Consider the following 19,887-nt stretch of genomic DNA (forward strand, 5'->3'; position numbering starts at 1 on the left):
GTGATAGGTGTTACTCTAAATGCTCACTCTGATGGATGTCACTTGCTCAGGGCTCAGCCTGATCTCAGGCAGGTCACCCACATTAATGATAGCATCTTGTCGTATTGAGTTTCGGTGATCATTCTTGTCTCCCAAGGCTTTGTAAGATATAGCTGGGAAGCATGGCTTATGGTTTCCAATACTGAAGTAGGACCAGGATGGTTAGACAAGCTTAATATTTCAGTTTAAATTTTCACATATCTTTCTGTGGTAAATTAGGATCAGCTGCTGACCAGACTCGAGGTCTATAGATCCTACCCAGTGCAGGTTACTGGGAGCACATATGCACATTAAGGGAGCAAGAGAGAACTCTGGAGCCAGTGCCTCAGTAGGATTCTGCTCTTATTTGCCTACAAGAATCATGAAGTGAGCCAGACAGGGTGGCACACACCTTTAATCCCAGCACCAGCAGGAGACTAAGGCAGGAAGATTACAAGTGAGAGCCAGCCTGGGTACCTCAGTGACTTAATGGGACTGTGTCTCAAAATAAATCCCCAGCCTGAACTCAAAACAAGATATGAGGGCCCCCTCATTCCTATACCTTCAGTCAAGAAGCAGACATGCACACAGGGTATGTGTATCTTAGGGACATACCATGTAGCACCCTCCCAAGTAGGTGAGGACATTGAGGACTATGTTTACGTCCAGTCTGTGTGTGTGTGTGTGTGTGTGTGTGTGTGTGTGTTTCAGTTTCTAGTGTTTTTAAATAAGCCAGTTGTTTTTGATGAAACTGATTGCTCTTCATTTTCTGTTGTACAAGTCTCGCCTGAAATCAGAAGGTTGTTTTCTTTAGTATCTTCTCTGACTTTATCTACATGGGGATGGCAGGTACTCACTACCAAGCAGAGGCTCAGAGGTCTTTCCAGTTTGGCCTCTAAGGTTGCTTTTTGCTGTCCTGTTTCAATTATTATGTATTCTTTTCTTAGACGCACATGCATACATGCAGCAGTCCACCAGCCTAGTGCTGACTCAAGGATCCGACAACCCAGCCAAGCTGGCCCAGCTATGCTTTGGGAAGCCCTGTGTCCTGGGGATGTCCCCATGTGGTCTTCTGTGAGCACTCTTACCTGTAGGTGTCCTTCCCCTCCACAGTACCTGCCCAGGATGTGGCAGGGGTCATCATCTTCACCTGCTCTCTGCTGGTGGGCCTATACCTTTTCCTGCCAGTGACTTGTAGACGTCCTATATGAATCTTACAGCAGTTGTATGTAGTAATGAGGGCTCCTCATGGAACTTTTGTTTGGTTAAAGAGAATTCCTTCTAGTTTTAGTTTAAGAATTTTTAAGCCAGGCATGGTGGCACATGCCTATAATTCCAGCATTTGAGAGGCTGAAGCAGGAGGATTATTGCGAGTTTGAAGCCAGCCTAAACTATACAAGATGCTGTCCCAAAAAACCAAAAAGAAAGAATTTTAAAAATCATGAATGGCAATGGGTTTTATCAAATGATTTTTATGAGTCAGTTGGGAAGAATATATTTTCTCTAATCTTTAGTTGTAAGTGACTTTTTCTTCTCACATGGCTACCCCCTGTGTTGTAGGGATAAACCTCACCTGGAGAGATGGCCTTGTCTGTTGTGTGTTGCCGGATGAGGGTGGCTGATGTTCTGGTGAGGCTTGGGCTGGTCTGTAATCTTCCTCTCAGCTTGGACCTGTCAGGGTTTGGTGTACATGGAGTTAGTCTTGTGAAGTGAGTTGGAAATACTGTCTTTAGCTTTGTGTTTGTTTGTTTGTTTATTTATTTATTTTTTAAATCCCAGTGCTGGAAAGTGAGCCTAGGACCTTGAACAGACTAAATAAGCATCGCATCCCCCAAACTGAGCTACAGCCCAACCCCAAAATATTTTTGTTATTGTTATTGTTGATGTCCTCATCGATAGAGTGGTTTGTTCTCAGGTTGGGAGGAGCCTCTTGGACACTTCTAGGCCTGGAGTGTTCTTTGAGGGACATTTTATAACTACCCCCTCAACCCAATAGTAATGGGTTTTCTGTACTTGTCCCAATTCATATGGATTATTTTTTCAGCAGTTCATCAGTTTCATATACGTTTCCATTTTTATTGGCATAAAGTTGTTCTCGGTGCTGTTTATGCTCATGTCCTGCCTGTGTGTCGGCACTGCAGTCCATTGGTGCTCTTCCTCCTGGCTTGATTAGCAGTTGTCAGCTCTGGACATACTAGATGATTTACCTCTGTGAAGTACTGTCTCTGTGAATTGTGTGGCACTCAGGTCTGGAGCCCATAGCTGGACATGGACCCACAAACCACAACTTAATGAAAATTAAATACAATTAAAACTTCTGGTTCCTCAGTCCAGCAACCACTTGAGTATTTCTCCTGTGCTTAGAGGCTGCCATCCTGGGAAGAGGGCAGCAAGTAGCACATCTGCTCATCGTCTGAACTCATCGATATGCCTGTTAGTCCTGGGAAGACTGGCTCTTTTGGTGAAAGTTAGCAGAGTTTAAAAATTGGTTGCTAAAAAATGCAGCTGTGGAAGAACTTGAAGGGAAGAAATGTCCATGTGGGTACAGAAGGAGGGTCCTGATTATGCATGCAAGAGCTGCTTGTTTCTGAACTGACTGCATCCCTGTGTCATCCTGAAGCCCTGGGTCTCTTGCTAGTAGAGCCCTAAAGAGTGACTTTGGAGAATGACACCTGGACAGCCCAGTGAAGCTCTAGGGCTCCCTCACAGTGTAGTAGCCCCCACTTGCCTGGTCCATGAGCCAGAGTCCCTGTGTGGTCATTCAAGTTCAGACCCTGTGGTCATGCTGCCAGGGATGCCCTAGCCATACCTGCTGCCCTGTTGTTGCCTTCAGCCATTGGTACTGTGAACACCATACTCGCTGTCCTCATACTCATCTTCTGAGCCCCAGCACTGGGCCAGAATCCACAGAGTCTTTAGCATATATTCGTTGAGTGGATGGGAATATCTGTGACTGGAAAGAAGATGGCTCAGTCTGGATGTGAGGACGCAGAAATCACAGACTTCACATGAATCCAGTAATAAAGTTTGCCACTTGCTGCCCCTCCCCAGGCTCTGCATTCTGATCTGCCCTGGGGGTCCCATCCTACCTTTAAGGCCCCCATGGTAGTGTGTATGTTGGAACCTCTCCTCCACCTCAGGCCTGCATCTCTGCTTGTGATTTCTGATAGCTTCTAGGCTGGCCAGGGTTTGGAAACACCAGGCTGTGTCTCTGTGATAGAGTCTCCTTTATGGCTAATTCTCATTTCCCGTTGCCTGTTTTGCACAAGTAAACAAGCAGGCGTGCTTCACCAAGCAAGGTACAGAACTGCAAGTAGGTATCCTGTGTCTTCCCATAGTAACACCTGCTCTGTCTCCCAACAGGCTTCACCATGTAGCAGGGACTCCAGCTCTCCCTTGCAGGTGAGTACAGATCAGTCCCTTCCTTTTCTCAGTGGCCAGGACTTGATGTGCTGTGCCAAGTGTGGTGCTGGGTGTAAGTATCAGAGCCATGAAGAAGGTCCTACAAGCATCATCTCCAACCACTAGGTGGAGTTCTTTGTACCTGGTTTTCCTCTCCGTGTTTCAGATAGAGCTATCATCTTAGCACTCCAGAGAGAGGATCTGTGGGGCAAGGTTATCCAGGGGCCACATCAATGCTGTGCTGTGACCAGAGGTAATAGTTTTGTTTTTCTGCTAGAAAATGGAAAGAGAGCAAGGGCCAGAAGGAAGGTGCAGAAGTGAACCAGAGAGCAGCGTGAGGAGTAATCATCATATCTGCATGGTGGCCTGAAGCCTCCATGCCACGGCAGGAGGAGAAACACGCAGACATCCAGAGGAGGTGAGGCCCAGATTGGGTCTCCATGCACAGGGCATCCAGGGGAGGCAAAGTGGCTCCATCTGCAGGGTTTCTTGTGTGTGTGGGTGTTGTGTTGCTGCTGAGTGCTCACTATGTCCCTGAGAAGCCTTTTTGTGCTCTTGATCAGGCAACTCTGCCCCAGCTCCTTCCACCTCAGCTGCTCAAATGGGCTCTTCCCACTCCTGGGTGTCCCAGCATTGCAACCTTGTATCCCCAGCTCCAGGCCCTTCTCTGCCTGCCTTCCTCTTCTCCATAAAGTCCCCTCCTGCTGAGCCTGCCTAACCTCCCCTCACTGGGATTGGAGGAGGGTATGGGAACAGAGAGGCCAGAGTAGGGTGTATCCCCCATGGCTGCAGTGTGCCAAGGGGATTGTCATGCCACTCCCCATGGAGTGTGTCCTCCAGCTGCAGAAGTGGGTTCAGTGTGGGTGGCTCACACATGTTGTGCTGCGGCCATTGTCGTGCTTGAGCCCTGGATAGCACTTAGCGGCAGTTGCATGTTGCTAGTTATATGTGTATTTCTCCTACAGAAGCCAAAGATGTTGACCAGAAAGATAAAGCTCTGGGACATAAACGCCCACATCACCTGCCGCTTGTGCAGTGGGTACCTCATTGACGCCACAACGGTGACCGAGTGCCTGCACACATGTAAGTGTGGTTGGGTACTCCAGCCAGCCCCATGGTCATGAAGGCAGTAGGGCTGGGAAAATTATGTCAAACTAAAAATACCATGACAGTTCCCTGAAGTGAGGCTTCTTTAGGAGAGCTGAATGTAAGAAGCCAGCTTTTTGTGGTCAGTACCTCAGTCCCTGAGAGAAATGGTATTCATGCCTGGCAAAGAGAGATAACTATGTCTTAAGTTGGAGTAAAGTCCTCACATCTGTCAGAGAGAGGGATCTACTAGCTCTTCTCACACCTGATCGCCTGTTCTGATTATCTGGGATCTCAGTCTGTGTGGGAATAGCAGGTGGATGCTGTGGTCATCTAGAAGTGTGGCTGCTGGTAACAGAGGTTATGTACCATGGACCTCCTGGAATACCTTATTAAAGTGAACTTGAAGTGCAGATGATTTCCAATTTTGTATTTTCTCCTTAGGAAACACTTGTCAATTTTGATTTTAAAGTTAGTTGTATTGATAGAAACTGGCAGGAATACTTTGATTTTCATTGTTATTTACCTAGTCATGCTGCAAAAGAAGTGTAATCTTTTAGGTCAACTTCATGGAAAATATAAATGTAGTTGTATTCTGATGGCCTCTCAGCCCTTTACCCACTGTCTGTTGCCTCCTCACTGTCCCCTTCCCATGCAGTCCCCAAGCCTAGGCCAGGTGAGGACAGGGTGCTGGCACCTAGGCACATTCAGAGCCTTCATGTGGGAGCTGAGGCCTTGTGCAGGGGCAGATGGGTGTGCTCTGGGTGAGGTAGAATGTGCTGTCCGCTCCTGTGAGGTTCACTGGGTACAGGGTGCCATCCCCATCTCCACATGATCCCTCACCTGGGTGTACTGACAGTTTGCAGGAGCTGCCTGGTGAAGTACCTAGAGGAGAACAACACCTGCCCCACCTGCAGGATTGTGATCCACCAGAGCCACCCGCTACAGTACATTGGGTGAGTGCCCCAGTTGGGAGGCTGCTCACGGCCACTCCACACTGCATCAGATGGCAAGCCGGTGAGCACTGGGCCTTTGGGGAATTTCAGTGCTGCACTGAACCAGCTGTGTTAGGTTGGAAGCAGAAGGTGGCCCTGGACCCACCTTTGTGCAGATCAGCGTGGCCTTGTGTGGGGACAGGACACAGAGCCTAGCACGAGTTTCAGGGTAGGAACCGCTCTGAGGAAATGAAATGCCTCCATGCTACTCAAGGGAGAAGTTTGGAGACAGGCTCTGGAGGTAAGCTTCTTACTGTGGAGTTGTACAAGTGGTCACACATGGCCAAGGGGTACATGGACAGTATAGGATCCCCAAGGGCCCCACATACAAGTAAGAGCGGCCAACTCTCAGCAGCCCTTCTGCTTTCAGACAGCACTCCTGGGTCATGCTCCTTACATGGGCATCTCTGGGAGAAGCCCCATCCATGGCCATTGTGCCCTGTGGCATGGGCATCGAAAGGTGTCCAATGACTACTAATTGGTGCCGCCCAGACCCAGGGTGGAACACCCTTAACCCCAGCATCATGCACCTTAGACTCAGCCCCCTTTGAAACTCTCCATCTATGACCACATGAGGCTTTGGGGAGACATCTAGTCATAACCTGTAGCATTATTTGAAGTGTTTGTAAGCAGCTAGCACCTGAATTAAATAATTAATTAGCTTAGGACATAGGTAACTTTTGGCATCAGGCATTTTTATTTCCAAGCTAGGAGGAAAATTCTACCGAAACTAAGTTTGTGATTCAGAAATTTGGGTTAAGTGAGAAATATGTGAGAGTTACAGAATGAACATTCCTCATTGACTCTTAATTATTCCATTGCTTTGCAGTCATGACAGAACCATGCAGGACATTGTTTACAAGTTGGTGCCAGGCCTCCAGGAAGGTAAGTGTCATTACCTCCTCAGCTCTGGATCATACTTGGGGACGTGGTCTCAGAACCGTCCTTTTCTCATGTGACTATGTAGTGCAGACAGAATGTCTTAGATACCTAGTTGCTCCCAGATGCGTTGGCTAGAATTACAGACATGTGCCACCATGCCCAGCACATTCTGCTTCTAAAGACAAGGTATTCTCTTATAGACACAATGAAAGTACCTGTTGGTTTTATTGTGAAGAAGATTTGCTAGGACAAAAAAATTACATTTTTCTTTCTTTCTGGTCCCTCCTTATACTGGCAGGTGACCAAGGAGCATGTCTGACCTGCCACCTGCTGTTACAGGTCACGTGAGCACAAAATGTTTTCTATATGGTTGTAAAAAAAAAAACCCAAAGAATACTATGTGATACGTGAATATTTTATAAAATAAAATTTTACATTACATGAATACAGTAATACCTTGGTTCACGAATGCTGTTTGTGAACAATTCAGTTCATAAACAGAAGCATTTGGCAAAATTTTGCTTTTGTTTGTGAACTTTTCATCGGGTGATAAACACAACTTTGGCCATCTTCCCCAAATGAACACAAACGCAGCCATCTTCCCCATAATTATGGAGTGAATTAAGTTCATGAACCAAGGCACCTCTGTAGTTTCATTGGAACACAGCCATGCTAATTTGCCAACTTCATGTGCCCGCTCTCCGTGCTGTGACAGCAGGTCTTGTCATAGACCACAGACTACTCAGTCAGCACACAATGAACCTCAGCCTGTCCGTCAAGCACTTTGGGTCAACACTCTGCCAAAACTTAATGTTACCAGTCTGTACCCATTGTGTCTAAACAAGGAAAGAGAAGAAAGTGGTCTGCAGGTGTCGGACCTTCTTGCTACTGGAGTTGCTGTCCCCAGACAGACATCACAGCTCACAAGAATTATGGGGAAGATGGCTGCGTCTGGAAAAAAGTGAAAGTTTAAAACAGAATAGTTCATCCTTGTAGAATTCATTACAAAATAAGTGAAATTGAGGCTACAGAGTAAGCTTCTGATTGGCTCAGCTGTTAACCAGACCCAGAAAGGGTTTATTTACTAATAACTAGTTTATTATTTGTTTTTTTATTTTGATTTTTTTTTTTTTTTTTTTTTTTTTTTTTGAGAAAGGTTCTCACTGTTTAGTGCAGGCTGGCCTTGAACTCACTTACATAGCCCAGGCTGCCCTCAAACTAATGGCAATTTTACTACCTCTACCTCCCAAGTGCTGGGATTACAGGCATGCACCACCATGCCTGGCATAGCCAGTCTATTAAAACTTTCTGGGAGAGACATGTCCAGGGAAGGAAATGGGTTTTTTTAGACCATTAGGCTGACGAAAGAATGGCATAGAATGGAGGAGGATGGAAAAGCAGCACTGGCATGAGTACAGAGCAAGGCTATCACTTCTCAGTGCCTGTGTCCCCAAGTCTTTGGCACTGGGCTTGTGTAGAGTCAGTGCTGGGTAGGGTGCTGAGGAATAGCCCCTGAGGGTTTTCCTGGACACCCTAGGGAAGTGTGCGAAGAACTGCCCTAAGGCATGTGGGTAGAAGGAAGGCTGGACAAGGCAGTGAAGCTTATAAAAATGTCAAGCATTTGAGGCTTGCAGTTCCTTTATTAACAAGTATCTTGTGGAGAACACCTTAATCTTGTGCTGACCATGGTGGATTTCATTGTTAGACTGCTGCTGGCCACTCGTATTGCCATGGCTGTCTTCAGAGCTCTGAATTTCTGTCAGAGTCAGAAACTGAATATCCTAACTTCTCTATCACATGAATTTTTGTGACTTAGCAGTAAGCAAGTATGTGTGTATTTCTAGTTTTTTCTGTTCATTTTGAGCTAAGGGTGGAAACTGGCACTTTTGTAAATGAGAAGCAGCACTTTAACCACTATTGTTAAACTGAATGGCTCTGACTTGGCTTTCCTGTACTTGATCATGTTTCTGAGTCAAGTCAGTCTTATAGCATAAGGTGAAATAACACTGCAGAGTGAGGAAAGTCATTTCTACAACTATGCTGCTTGACTCACATAATGTCCAATAGCATGTGTTAGTCAGCTTTCTGTCACTGTGGCAGGGTACCTGAGTTAATCCACTTTAGAGAAACAATTTATTTTGGGTCAGTTTTAAAGGTTTCAGTCCATGGTTGATTGGCCCCATGCCAAGTCAGCCACCATGGAGAGCAAAACTGCTTACCTTGTGACCAGGAAGCAAGAGAGAAAAAGAGAAGAGTCTGGGGTCCCACCATCCCCTTGAGGGTACATCCCCAGTGATCTAAGACCTGCTGACAGCACCATCTTGGGCAACAAGTCTCCGACACGGGCCGAGGAGCACAAATCAGAACCACAACTTCCACAGGACCATCCCAAGCCTTTGGAAGTTAGGGGAAGATGAGATCTGCATCCTCACCTGTGGCAGATCTATTCTAGGTGTAGTTACTGATCCAGAAGTATTCTGGACATTGATACAAGTGCAAAGAAGCTTCCATATTTCAGAATCCATTTAATTTTCCACTGGAGGGGTTTCCACTTGACCTTCAAGGAGAAGTGATTAATCTGCAGTTTAATGATTTGATGGAGAATAAAGAGTAGAATTTCATAGCATCCCACAGGTACGTGCAGTGTGACACATTGCATCAACATTATATTCCTTAGACAGATGTCAGTGCTTCTGTGTGGAAAGAAATTTTCAAAGATGATACATGTAAAAATCTCAGGACAGATGAACTTTGACATGTCTAATCAGTTTCAATAGGAAGCATTAACTTCTAACTCAATTGGGCAAGTGTTGTCCCCCAAAACAGATCCTATATTTCTTATTCCAGAAAACTGTCCTTGATTCTCATTGCTGTATTTTAAACTTCATCAATAGAAAATTATAGATATTCATTTCTGCCCTGTCACCAGACTTCTATGCAAAACTTCAGTTTTGCCTGCGGGCTACAAGGCTAGGTTCTCAGGTCTTTCCCTTTCAGGGAATGTCTGTGGCCCAGGCTGGAATCCCATCATGTGCTGGCTGAGTCACTAACCCTGGGCTTGCTCCTGATTCCTGGAGCTCAGCCTCTTAGCACCACATGATGCTTGTCATAGCCTGTAGACTCCTCCATCAGGCTGGCCCAGTGGGTTGAACAATTTACTGGGAGTGGTGTGTGGTCTCAGATGCCTTGCCTGCATCTGGCTAGATGGTTGTATGGATCTCACAAATGATAGGTAAGTATTACACCACTGAGCTATATTTTTTAAAAACTTTGCTTTGAGGCATCTCAATAAGTTGCCCAGTGTACTCTCAATCTTGTCTCCACCTGCCTCATGCTCCTGTGTAGCTGGGCCTGCATCAGTGCCCTTAGCTTTCAGTTTCTTAGTCTAGGCATTGGTGGCAAACCCATAGCATGTGTGCCACAGCTAACTCTTTGTAATCACTGAACACCCTAAAAGGTTCATCATTACTAGTGTAGGGTGTCACTGGTAGAGCCTCTGCTGGTTCTGTGTTGCAGTCTCTTTACCATAGCATCACATCAAAGAATGTGCCCCTGGACAGCAAGCATACCCCATATTGCTCACTGTCAGTAGCTTCAGGGTTCTGTTGCTGAAATGACCCACACACATGACACCTGTGCTGCTTTTACTTCGCCAGTCCCCTCTGGTGGCAGCAAGTACAGCATGACTGGGAAGGCTGAATGAGGAATCGCTGCTGCAGCAGTTATACCTGGCCAGATGTCTGCTCTCAGACACACATTTCAGTTGATTCTGATTTTTTAGTGTATCTTAGTTATATTTCTCTCACTGAGACAAAATACCTGACACTCAAAGTAGGAAAGGTTTATTTAGCTATGTAGAGGTTTCAGTGCATAATTGGCTGGCTCCCAGGCAGGGTGGCATTGTAGAGGAGAAACAGTGGGGGTCGGGAGGGAGAAGGTAGCAAAACAAGCAAAGGTTGACCACAGCTCTTTCTAGCCCTTGTATTCAGGCAACTTAGGGTGAGGAGCATTCACCATCTTAATCCTAGTGCCCTTGAGCCTAGCATTGTGCATAACTCAATTCATGTCACACACTCTAGATTCAGCCACCTCTGAAAAAGCTCCATCTGTGATCATATGAGGCTTTGGGGCACACCTAGACACAAGCCATGATAAAATGTTACATGTAAGACTTTAGCAAAATTTACCTGGATGTATTTACCTGGATACTTTTGGGATTACTAGCAGAATTTTTGTGTCAAACCTACAGTATTTTAGATGTAACATCAGAAAGGCCCCAGTTTAATATTTCTGCACCTTTATCCCCTGGCCTAAAGAGTGTTATTTTTCTATCTTCATTTTTTTTAATTGATTGGTAAAAGGTAAAGAAATGAGCATTAAACAAGGCATCAGCACGGAGGCTTCTGCCTTCAGTGGTCCCCTTTGAAGCTTCACTGCCAGCCTCCTGCTTCACTGCAGAGCTGCTTGCTGTGTAGTGTGTACCAGAGCACTTTTCCAGCTAACCCCTTTGCTGTCTTGCCAGAGCCTGTGCACAACCTTTCTTCCAGAGGTGTCTCCCTTTCATATCACTCATGGCCTTATACCCTTGTTCCTATATTGCCATTGTGTAGGACTGGCTCTCCCAGGCTCTCTTGAAGATCTGGTCTGTAGGAGAAAACAAATACACAGATAAAAAGTTTATTGAGGTGGCTGGGGATTTAGTTCAGTGGCATAAGTGCCTGCCTTGCAAGCAGGCAGTCGTGAGTTCGATCCCTGGTACCAATAAAAACAAAAAAGACAAAAAAAAAAAAAAAAGTTTATTGAAGCAAGGCTGGGGTTGTAGCTCAGTGGCATACTGCCTGCCTGGCAAATGCAAGGTCATGAGCTCTATCCTAGTACAAAAAAAAAGTTTAATGAAGCAAATGGGAAAAAGGAGAAAAGAAGAAATGTGTGTGTGTGTGTGTGTGTGTGAACTATACTACTGATCTCATCAAAAAGAACAGTAGTTTAGGGCCTAGGGCCGAGGATTTAGCTCAGCAAAATAAGCTCCTGCCTGGCAAGCGCAAGGTCATGAGTTCTATCCCTGATACAAAAAAAAAAAACAGTTTGTTGTGCTTTCATTGTTTGATCATTTTTTTCATGCCTGCATCTTGTAATTTGAACAACTACTTTGAAGATAACAATATATAATATATTAACAATTGTTAATCTATTGTGTTTTGAAATTCTGTACTGTTTTTATTTTTTCGTTTTAAAATTTTTTTTTAAAGTTTAATGAAGCAGGATTGTGTGTGTAGGTGTGTGATCCCAGCTACTTAGAAGGCTGAGGAAGGAGGGTCACAAGTTTGACCTAGACCGCCTAAGCAACTCAAATCTCATCTCAAAATAAAATTTTAAAACACACAAATTTTATAACTCATTGGTAGGATGCCCTTCCTGGGTTCAGTCCACCAGTACCACACACATACACAGAGTTTAATGAAGCATTTCTTAGTCACCTATGCATAAATTATTTTTCACAGAGCAATTTATAGGTCAGTGGGTTGAATAGTTATTTTAATTTTGCCACCTGAGTGTCATGAGTAGTAACCCGTGTCTTGTGCTCTATCACTTGCTTCTAAACGTTAAAGTAGTTTGGTGTGTTGCTGTAATCCCAACATTCAGGGAGGGTTATACAAGATTGCAAGTTCGGGCCTAGCCTGGGCAACTCAGTGACTTGTGAAACCCTGTTTTAATATAAAAAATGGGCTAGGGATATAGCTCAGTGCGAAACCCCTTGGTTCAGTCCACAGTCTAACAATAGTGATGTTTTAAAAGTCAGTAACTGTTTTTGTCTCACATCCTGCTCTGGGGTATGCAGGATGCCATCGTGGTCCTGCTTTCCTGCCCCAGAGAGCACAGTTCATGCTTACACTTGGAAGCCCCTTTGGACTAGCTATCAGGGGCACATGCTGGCCATCTCAAGATAGTATAAGCTGCCCTAAAAGCTTGATAATGTAGATGAAAGGGAAATGGACAGCTTCCACAGGAAATTCTGCCTGTCTACTGCTTCCCTTAGATTGTTATACTGTGACTGCTGGCCATAGACACAAGAGGGCACTGTTAACCCACTGTGGATAGACTTGGATACTATCTTGTCCTCCCGCAGGTAGGTTTTGAGCCCCACCAGCCTACCTTACAGGTACAGGGTTCTGGGATGAGACAGCTGCCCTGGACATCTCTCTAGTAAACTAGTGCTGTGCAACTCAAAACTGTTGCCTGTTATGGCTGCAGTGATGATGGGGGACTGGGTAGCAAGGCTACACTGGGGGGTGCACAAGACACCTGAGGCCTCTGGCAGTCACCTGTTGTCTGTAGTGATGTCTGAGTGTCCATGACATAGGTGGACAAGGAGGTTGCTGTCATGGTCCCAGGAGGGTCCCCAGCAGGTCCAGAACATGTCTGTCCATTGGAGTTTCTCGCATTGAATACCAGCATCACATCTCAGTGTTCCCACAAGCCTGTGATATGGGCGCTTGTTCACCATATCCGACTCAAGTGTTTTTTTTTTTGTTGTTGTTGTTTGTTTTTTACCAGGGATTGAACTCACAAGCTCAAGCTTGCTAGGCCAGCACTTATGCTGTTGAGCAAAATCCCAGCCTGACTCAAGTGTTTACATTGCACTTCTTTCCATACTAGTAGCAGTCTCCAAACTCCATAATCCGAACCTACAGCCCTCTTTGTGTGATGTTTGTGTACAGAACTTTACTACAATTCCTTGTCTGCTTAAAATTAAACACTGATTTTTTTTTAAGTATATGTTTTCAGTACACAGTAATTACATTCATCATAGGGAGTTGATACATATATATAACATGTTGTCTGTTAATTTTTAATAGCGGAGATGAGGAAACAGAGGGAGTTCTATCACAAGTTGGGCATGGAGGTGCCAGGCGACATTAAGGGGGAGGCATGCTCTGCAAAACAGCACCTGGATCCCCGGAATGGTGAGTGGCCCACAGTGCTGCATAAGTTATGGTAGCTGGCTTATCAGGCCTCTCATGGGCTCACACTGTCTCCAGGTGAGCCCATGGTGGTTTCACCAGAAAATCACAGACCCATGGTTCAGGAGGGTGGCCACACGTAGGAGTTTTGATATGGAGAGCAAGAAGACCCAGGAAGGGCCTGGAGGTCAGGTGGAGGGCGGAGGGCAGGGAGCATAGTGCCTATGAAGAAGTAGTGGAAGGTGGACTGATAAGGTTTTAACTCTGCTTACTTTATTATAAAATGGAAAAATAATGATTTGGTTTTGTCATAAAGTTAATGATACTTTAAGATCTCTAAATATTATATTCAAATCTTTGAGATCTGTTGTTTTTTCTGGTGGAAAGAAATTTAGACCATATCAGATCTGGCATATGCCTTGTAAACTCATCACTCATAAAGCTGAGGCAAGAGGATCACAAGTTTGAGCACCACCTGGACAATTTAACAAGACTTTGTCACAACATTTAAATTAAGAAATAAATTTAAATAAAGAAATAAATAGGGCTGGGTGTAAAGGCCCTGGGATCAATCCCAGAACCAAAGGGGTTGGGGTGGGGGAGAGAAATCTTTTTAGGAATGTAGCTCAGTGTTAGATTGATTGTCTGGCAAGGCCCTGGGTTCATTCCTCCGGTACAGAAAGAAGGAAAGAAAGAAAGAGGAGAAGAGTAGAGGGCAGCAGAAGAGAGGGGAGAACCTTTAGACTTCCTTGATTGTTTGAGATGAGAGAGCACCCTGGCCACTACCACTGGAAGAGTCAGCTGCCAGGTGTTGAGAAAAGCCAGGCCAGGCTGCAGAGGTCAGTGGGGAATGTCTGGGAGTTGGGAGAAGCTGGTCTTGACTACTACAGTGTAGCAAGACTGCAGGAGTGAGATGTCCCTGGGACGGGCTGCTGTGATGAGCTCTGCATGGCTCTGGGAGCTGTCTGCTTCTCTCACCAGTGCCAGTACTTTAGTGTTCCCCAGACATCTATGGACAAGCCCACCAAGCCCAGCTAGCCTCAGGGAGGCCTGCTCTGTGGAGGAAAGTAGTGTTCTGAGCCACTTGTGGCGTGGCTCTAACACGTAGCAGGCTTCTCATGTCCACTATTGGGAGAGTGGATATCAACGCATTTAGAGTGTGTCCTAGTTTTAAAATAGTGTAACATTTTAGGCTACATAATACAGGCTGAGTATCCCTATCTAAAATATCTGGAGACAGTCTAGACATGAATGCATTTGTATTATATAAGTTTTACACTCCCTTAAGGTACATTTACACAATATTGTTAGTGTACCTGTGTTGGGCTACAACCTGTCACATAGAGTCAGGTGTGGAAGTTTCTCCTTATAACTCAAAATGTTTTAGATTTTGGAGCACTTAGGATTTTGGCTTAGGGGTGCTCAGCCTATACCCTGTTTTCTGTTTATTATGCTAAAAGGTGAAACCAAAGCAGATGACAGTTCAAGCAAAGAGACAGCAGAAGAAAGACAGGAAGAAGACAATGACTACCACAGGAGTGACGAGCAGGTGGGTACTCTGCATGCAGTTTTCATCACTGTTTGGCTGCAGTGTTTCAGGAAACCCAAGATAAAATGCCCCAGAGCTTTCTCCCTCAAAACCTTACTTTATCTTTCTTTAAGTTACCAAAGTGCTAAGCATGGACTAAAACGCTTCAAACATAAAAAGTGTCAGGCCAACTCAGGTTCATATTCTTCAGCCTAGCTACAGGTTTTCACCATTCAAAACATTGTCCCTTGTCTGTCGGGAGCTTTCCTGGGCCTGTACAAACTGCAGGAGAGCAGTGGACCCCAGCAGCACAGTGAAAGGAAGTAAGCACATAACACTTTGTTCATGCCCATGTATCACATTACTCAGTGAAAAAGGAAACAAGAGCAGCACAGAGGCGCTGTGGAAGGGTCTCATGAAATTCTGTACTCCTGTCTATAGAACGCCCTAGAGCAGTTCATACTTCATAATGAAACAGAATCATTGCCTCATTAAAATTAGGAATAAGCAAATGCCAGGCAGCTATGAGTTTGAGAGCCTTAGCCCATATCATGTAGAAACAAAAACGAGACAGACATGAGAGCAAAAGTTGCTATTATTCTCAGGTAATACTATCTTACATAAGTCCTGATAATGAGCTGAAAAATAGTTGAACCTCATTTGGCTCTGTAGGTGATGACATCAGCATGTAGGGTTTGGGAGGTGTGAGGAATGGATAGGGAATTGTTAAGGGTTTGCTGAATGACCCAGGGTAAAAGGCTGGTATGAGATGCTGATTCCCTTGAGCTGGCCTCATGGTGGGTCTAGCAGATGGCTAGAAATAATCTCACAGGAAGGTGGATATAAAGAGCAGTTGCTACATCTCTGCAGAAAACAGAGCTGGTCTTGATCATATCAGAAGAAGTAGTAACCATAGCATGGTTTGGGGTCAGAATAGTCAAATCTTTGTTTTTAGTTTATCTACTTCTGCACTACCAATGACAGCCAAAGAAATAGGGACAAGTCTGTGTATGTACGGGACCTGATGATAGGGTCTTGCTTGCTGGTGAGAGGGTAGGGTGACTGACCTACAGGCAGCGAGAGCAGAGATCACCTTCTCTAACTGCATGATAATAGATAACAGAAGCATTATCTGTGGGTAGCTTGGTGGACCCTCAAATTTGAGTCAAGTGGATCCTGTCTTGCTGGCCTCAGTGGAGAGGTGGTGTTCTCATCTGTGCCCCAGCTCTAGGAGCAACCTGAGACCTTGCAGTCTTGCCACAGGCCCATCTTCATTTCTGGGTATGATTTTCTATGGATGTATATAGAACTGTACACATATTCTCCTCTACTTAATCTTTGTTTTTGCAGTTTAAAATTCTTTCACTGCTGTTAATAATTTTGGTCTTTTTTTTAACCCCAGCATTTCAAAAGTTTCTTTTCTTTGTGTGTATGTGTGAGAGAGAGAGAGAGAGAGAGAGAGAGAGAGAGAGGAGACAAGGTCTCACTATGCTGTTCAGGCTGACCTTGAGCTCACTTTGTAGCCCAGGCTGGTCTGAAACTCACAGCAATCTTCCTGCCTCAAACCCACCACTCCCTCAGTGCTGGGATTAGAGGCTTGCACCACCACGCCCAGCCTAAAGTTGCTGTCTTTTGTTAGTTGTTTTCACTTCAAGTACTTGATTTCTTAAAGCATATGTGAAGGTTTTTTGGGCTTTATGAAGCTAACCACTTTCCTTGTGTGTACACTATCTCTTCACACTTTCCAGGCTGTGTGCTTTTCCCAGTGTCCCTAGTCACATCCCTCTTGACTTTGGTCCCAATGCTGATGATTGGTGTACTGTGGCCTTCGTTTCTGTGAGGCTCCAGTGCCATCACCTTACCTTTTTGAACTAGGAATCTTAAGTGAGCACCCTGCACTGGCTGCCAGTTCTCTGCTCTTTTCTTGTCCTCCTCTGATGACAGACATTATATGTTGACCTTTGCTTAGGGGCTGAACTCTCTTGTGTCCACTGGTATAGGTGGACTGGGGTCCAGCTGTTCTTCCTGCTTCTGGTTTTATTGTCCATGTGGTAGCTAAGCACATGGACCCTGGAAGTCCATCTGCTTGCTTTCTGGTTCTTTCAATAACTGGCACATGGCCTTCACAAATTACAACTGCTCCTCAGTTTCCCCACCTGTGAAGGGAGGACGATGGTAGTGATGTCTGTCCTAGTTTCTGTGAACACTGATTGGCTTCACAGTTACAACATGTGGAGCTATTAGGCTGACGATGACAAAGCACAGAGCAGGCCAGGGAGGTGCTGCCAGGCGTCTGCACCTGTCCGTGTGTTGAGTCCCTCAGTATTGTCATTACTGTTCGGTCTGTTGCTCTCTGTCATTCTCAGTTACATTTCGTTTACTCAGTTGTTGGGGTACCCGGCCTCATGACTCACATCCCATCCCTTCCCAGTGATCCCTTCGCATCACTGCAACGGTCTTCTCTTTCTCTGAAGTTTCTGAACTTTGAGTCCTGTCATATCTGACACAAACATTACACCTGCTGCTTTGGTTGCTGCCTCTGTTCTGACCTTTTCTGTGTTGTGGTGATCTACATATGGGTTGTACGAAGTTCTATTATTGTTGCTTCTAAACCCATCTCAAGGTCGGTCTCTCTCTCTCTCTGTCTCTTTCTCTCTCTCTGTCTCTGTCTTTTTTTAGTAGAGGAGTTGAGCACACTCATGTCTGTGGTAACTGCTGTCTAACTCCTGGGTGTGAGGCATCTTGTTTGTATTTTCTTTTCTTTCCTATTGACTCCTAGATTGGGTTTTGGTTTTCTTTTCTCTTTTTCTCCTCCAGTAGTTTGAGAATGTTAAATGTTTTTTTCTTCTTGTGACTGCTCTTAAGTTTTTAGACATGCTTCAACTTACATATTTGTCATTTAAAGATTTATTCCAGATCATTTTTGATAATTTGTAGTTTTATTTCCATTAATTTTATTCAAGGAATTATTACTTAATTTTATTCAAGTTTTGACACGATACTACCAATTGTTTAGATTTAATAAGAAGTTTTTAATTTTTGTATATTTTGGTTTTTTGAGACAGGATCTTGCTATGTAGCTCAGGCTGACCTTGAAATCACAGACTTCCTGCCTCAGCTTGAGTGCTAGGATTATAGACATGTGCTACCAACCCCAGCTAAAAGAAGTTTTATAGTTTTAGGGGCTTTTGTTTTATTTTTTCTTTTGTATACTGTTGAGTATGTCCTTTATCTTCCTCTTCAGTGGGTCTGTTTTGTACTCTTGCATCACTCGAGAGCAGTGCACGATTGGTCAACATTCTTAGTACTTGTGTGACAGTATGGTCTTTACTGTTCCCTTCATGTTTGAGTAATTTGGGCAGATACAGAATTCTAAATTTGAAATAATTTTTCCTTGTAAACTTTCTAAATCATTCAGATGAACTGACTAGATTATGTACTTTTAACACTAAACATGAGAAGCAGAAAATGGAAAGCCAGTCGTAGAAGTGCAAGCCGCCCCACCTACATCTGTTGCTAACCTGGCACCTTGGTCTGGGTTCTCTGCTAGGTGGGTGGGCAGCCACTGGCACCATGCAGAGGGTCCTGCCCACTCTGCTGAACAGATTGGGTGTCCACAGCCACCACATGGTGATTCCTGACCACACTGGACTGTAGCTGGGCTCCTCCTGTGCAGTTGGTTCATCGGGAAATTAGGAGGCTCTTGCTCACTGTGCCTCTACATATACAGGCTCTTTTTCCCATCTGAAGAGGTGTGGCCACACCTGACTCCACAGTTTAGCCACTGACCCCTAGTTGCTTGTGAGCTGAGGAACAAGCTATGGGTCAATCTTGTTCCATTTTGAGGGAAACCAGTTTTGTGAACTGCTGAGCAATACAAATCAGGTTTACTGACTCATAATATCTTCCAAACCAGGAAGGCCTCTGTTCTTTGTCTTCTGGACAGAAGTGACAGTGACATAGCTTCCATAGAAATTCCCCATATAGACCAATTCCTATGCTTTACAGGTAAATTGTGTCCTCTGTGCTGTTCTACCTGGGACCTTAGTCCCCTGTGCTGCTCAACCCCCAGCTCCACCCTTGCTTCCTGCATCTAATTCTTTCCCTTATAGTCCCTCTCCTTTACCTTTGTTCATTCGAAAGGTCATTTGGGCTTTCTGTCTTTTTGTTCCTCACATCTCTTCCATTTTTGTTTTTTTGTGTGTGTTGAGGGGGGTACCAGAAATGGAACTCAGGACCTTAGGCTTGCCAGGAGCAGCTATACCACTAGCTAAATCCCTAGCCCCTCTCCCACTTTTATCAGGCTTGTCAACCTCAGGTCTCTAGCATCCTCTAGCCTAGTCCTTCTCGCACCCAGATTTGAGAATTCAGTTTATTCTCACTCTGAATTCTGCTTGAATATGTCTGCCAAGAGTTGCCTTCGTGTGTGAAAGTATGCTCAACAGTTTCAAAGAAAAGAGACATTATGTTAGCTACTGTTGATGTCCAGTTGTTTTGTTGTAAAGTGCTGTGTTGCTTGCATTTTCCTGTTCTGATTTGCTTTGTTTCATTCTGTTTTCTTTTGCTCTCTTTAAAATAAAATTAAAAAAAAAAAAAAGAGTTGCCTTCCCAGAGTGGCCTCTGCCATCCATATAGTGTCACCTTATTATGTGTTTACTCACTAGGCTCTGCCACACCAGTGTGAATTGTACTAGGCAGTGACTGGGGAGATGGCATTCTACTTTCAGGGACCTTGCAGCTGGTAGAGAGGCAGGGTCAGATGCTTTGTGGCAGGAAAGAGGCTGTCGGGGGGCATTATGTGGGCAAAGAAGAACAGGGCAAAAGCAGGTAGAGCAGGTGTCCCAGGGCTGCCAGAGTAGGAGAGGACAGGGAAACCTGAGCAGGGCAGGCAGTAAGGTGAGGAGGCCCTGTGGCAGGTGAACCCTTGTTAACCTGTAAAAGGAAATGCAGCATGGGGATAACGAGTCTCAGCACTTACTGCGGAGTGCTGCATGCCTTGGCTCTACATGAGTGG

The 19,887-nt window shown here is 44.9% G+C and overlaps 1 protein-coding gene across 2 annotated transcripts in view; it reads left to right on the forward strand.

Annotated features, from left to right (window-relative positions):
* Positions 1 to 19,887, forward strand: part of Pcgf3 (polycomb group ring finger 3) — a 52,960-nt gene that overhangs the window by 6,921 nt on the left and 26,152 nt on the right. For both annotated transcript variants that reach the window (XM_063230043.1, XM_003465050.5), the window contains exons 2-8: positions 3,382 to 3,420; positions 3,698 to 3,838; positions 4,386 to 4,503; positions 5,366 to 5,462; positions 6,331 to 6,386; positions 13,241 to 13,348; positions 14,806 to 14,894. In XM_063230043.1, coding sequence (XP_063086113.1) covers positions 4,395 to 4,503; positions 5,366 to 5,462; positions 6,331 to 6,386; positions 13,241 to 13,348; positions 14,806 to 14,894 — 459 coding nt within the window. In that variant the 5' untranslated portion in view covers positions 3,382 to 3,420; positions 3,698 to 3,838; positions 4,386 to 4,394. The remainder of the gene's footprint in view (positions 1 to 3,381; positions 3,421 to 3,697; positions 3,839 to 4,385; positions 4,504 to 5,365; positions 5,463 to 6,330; positions 6,387 to 13,240; positions 13,349 to 14,805; positions 14,895 to 19,887) is intronic.

Source organism: Cavia porcellus, unplaced genomic scaffold, assembly GCF_034190915.1.
Source record: "Cavia porcellus strain 051 isolate PalLab524CR breed Dunkin Hartley unplaced genomic scaffold, mCavPor4.1 scaffold_18, whole genome shotgun sequence".
Classification (NCBI taxonomy): Eukaryota; Metazoa; Chordata; class Mammalia; order Rodentia; family Caviidae; genus Cavia; species Cavia porcellus.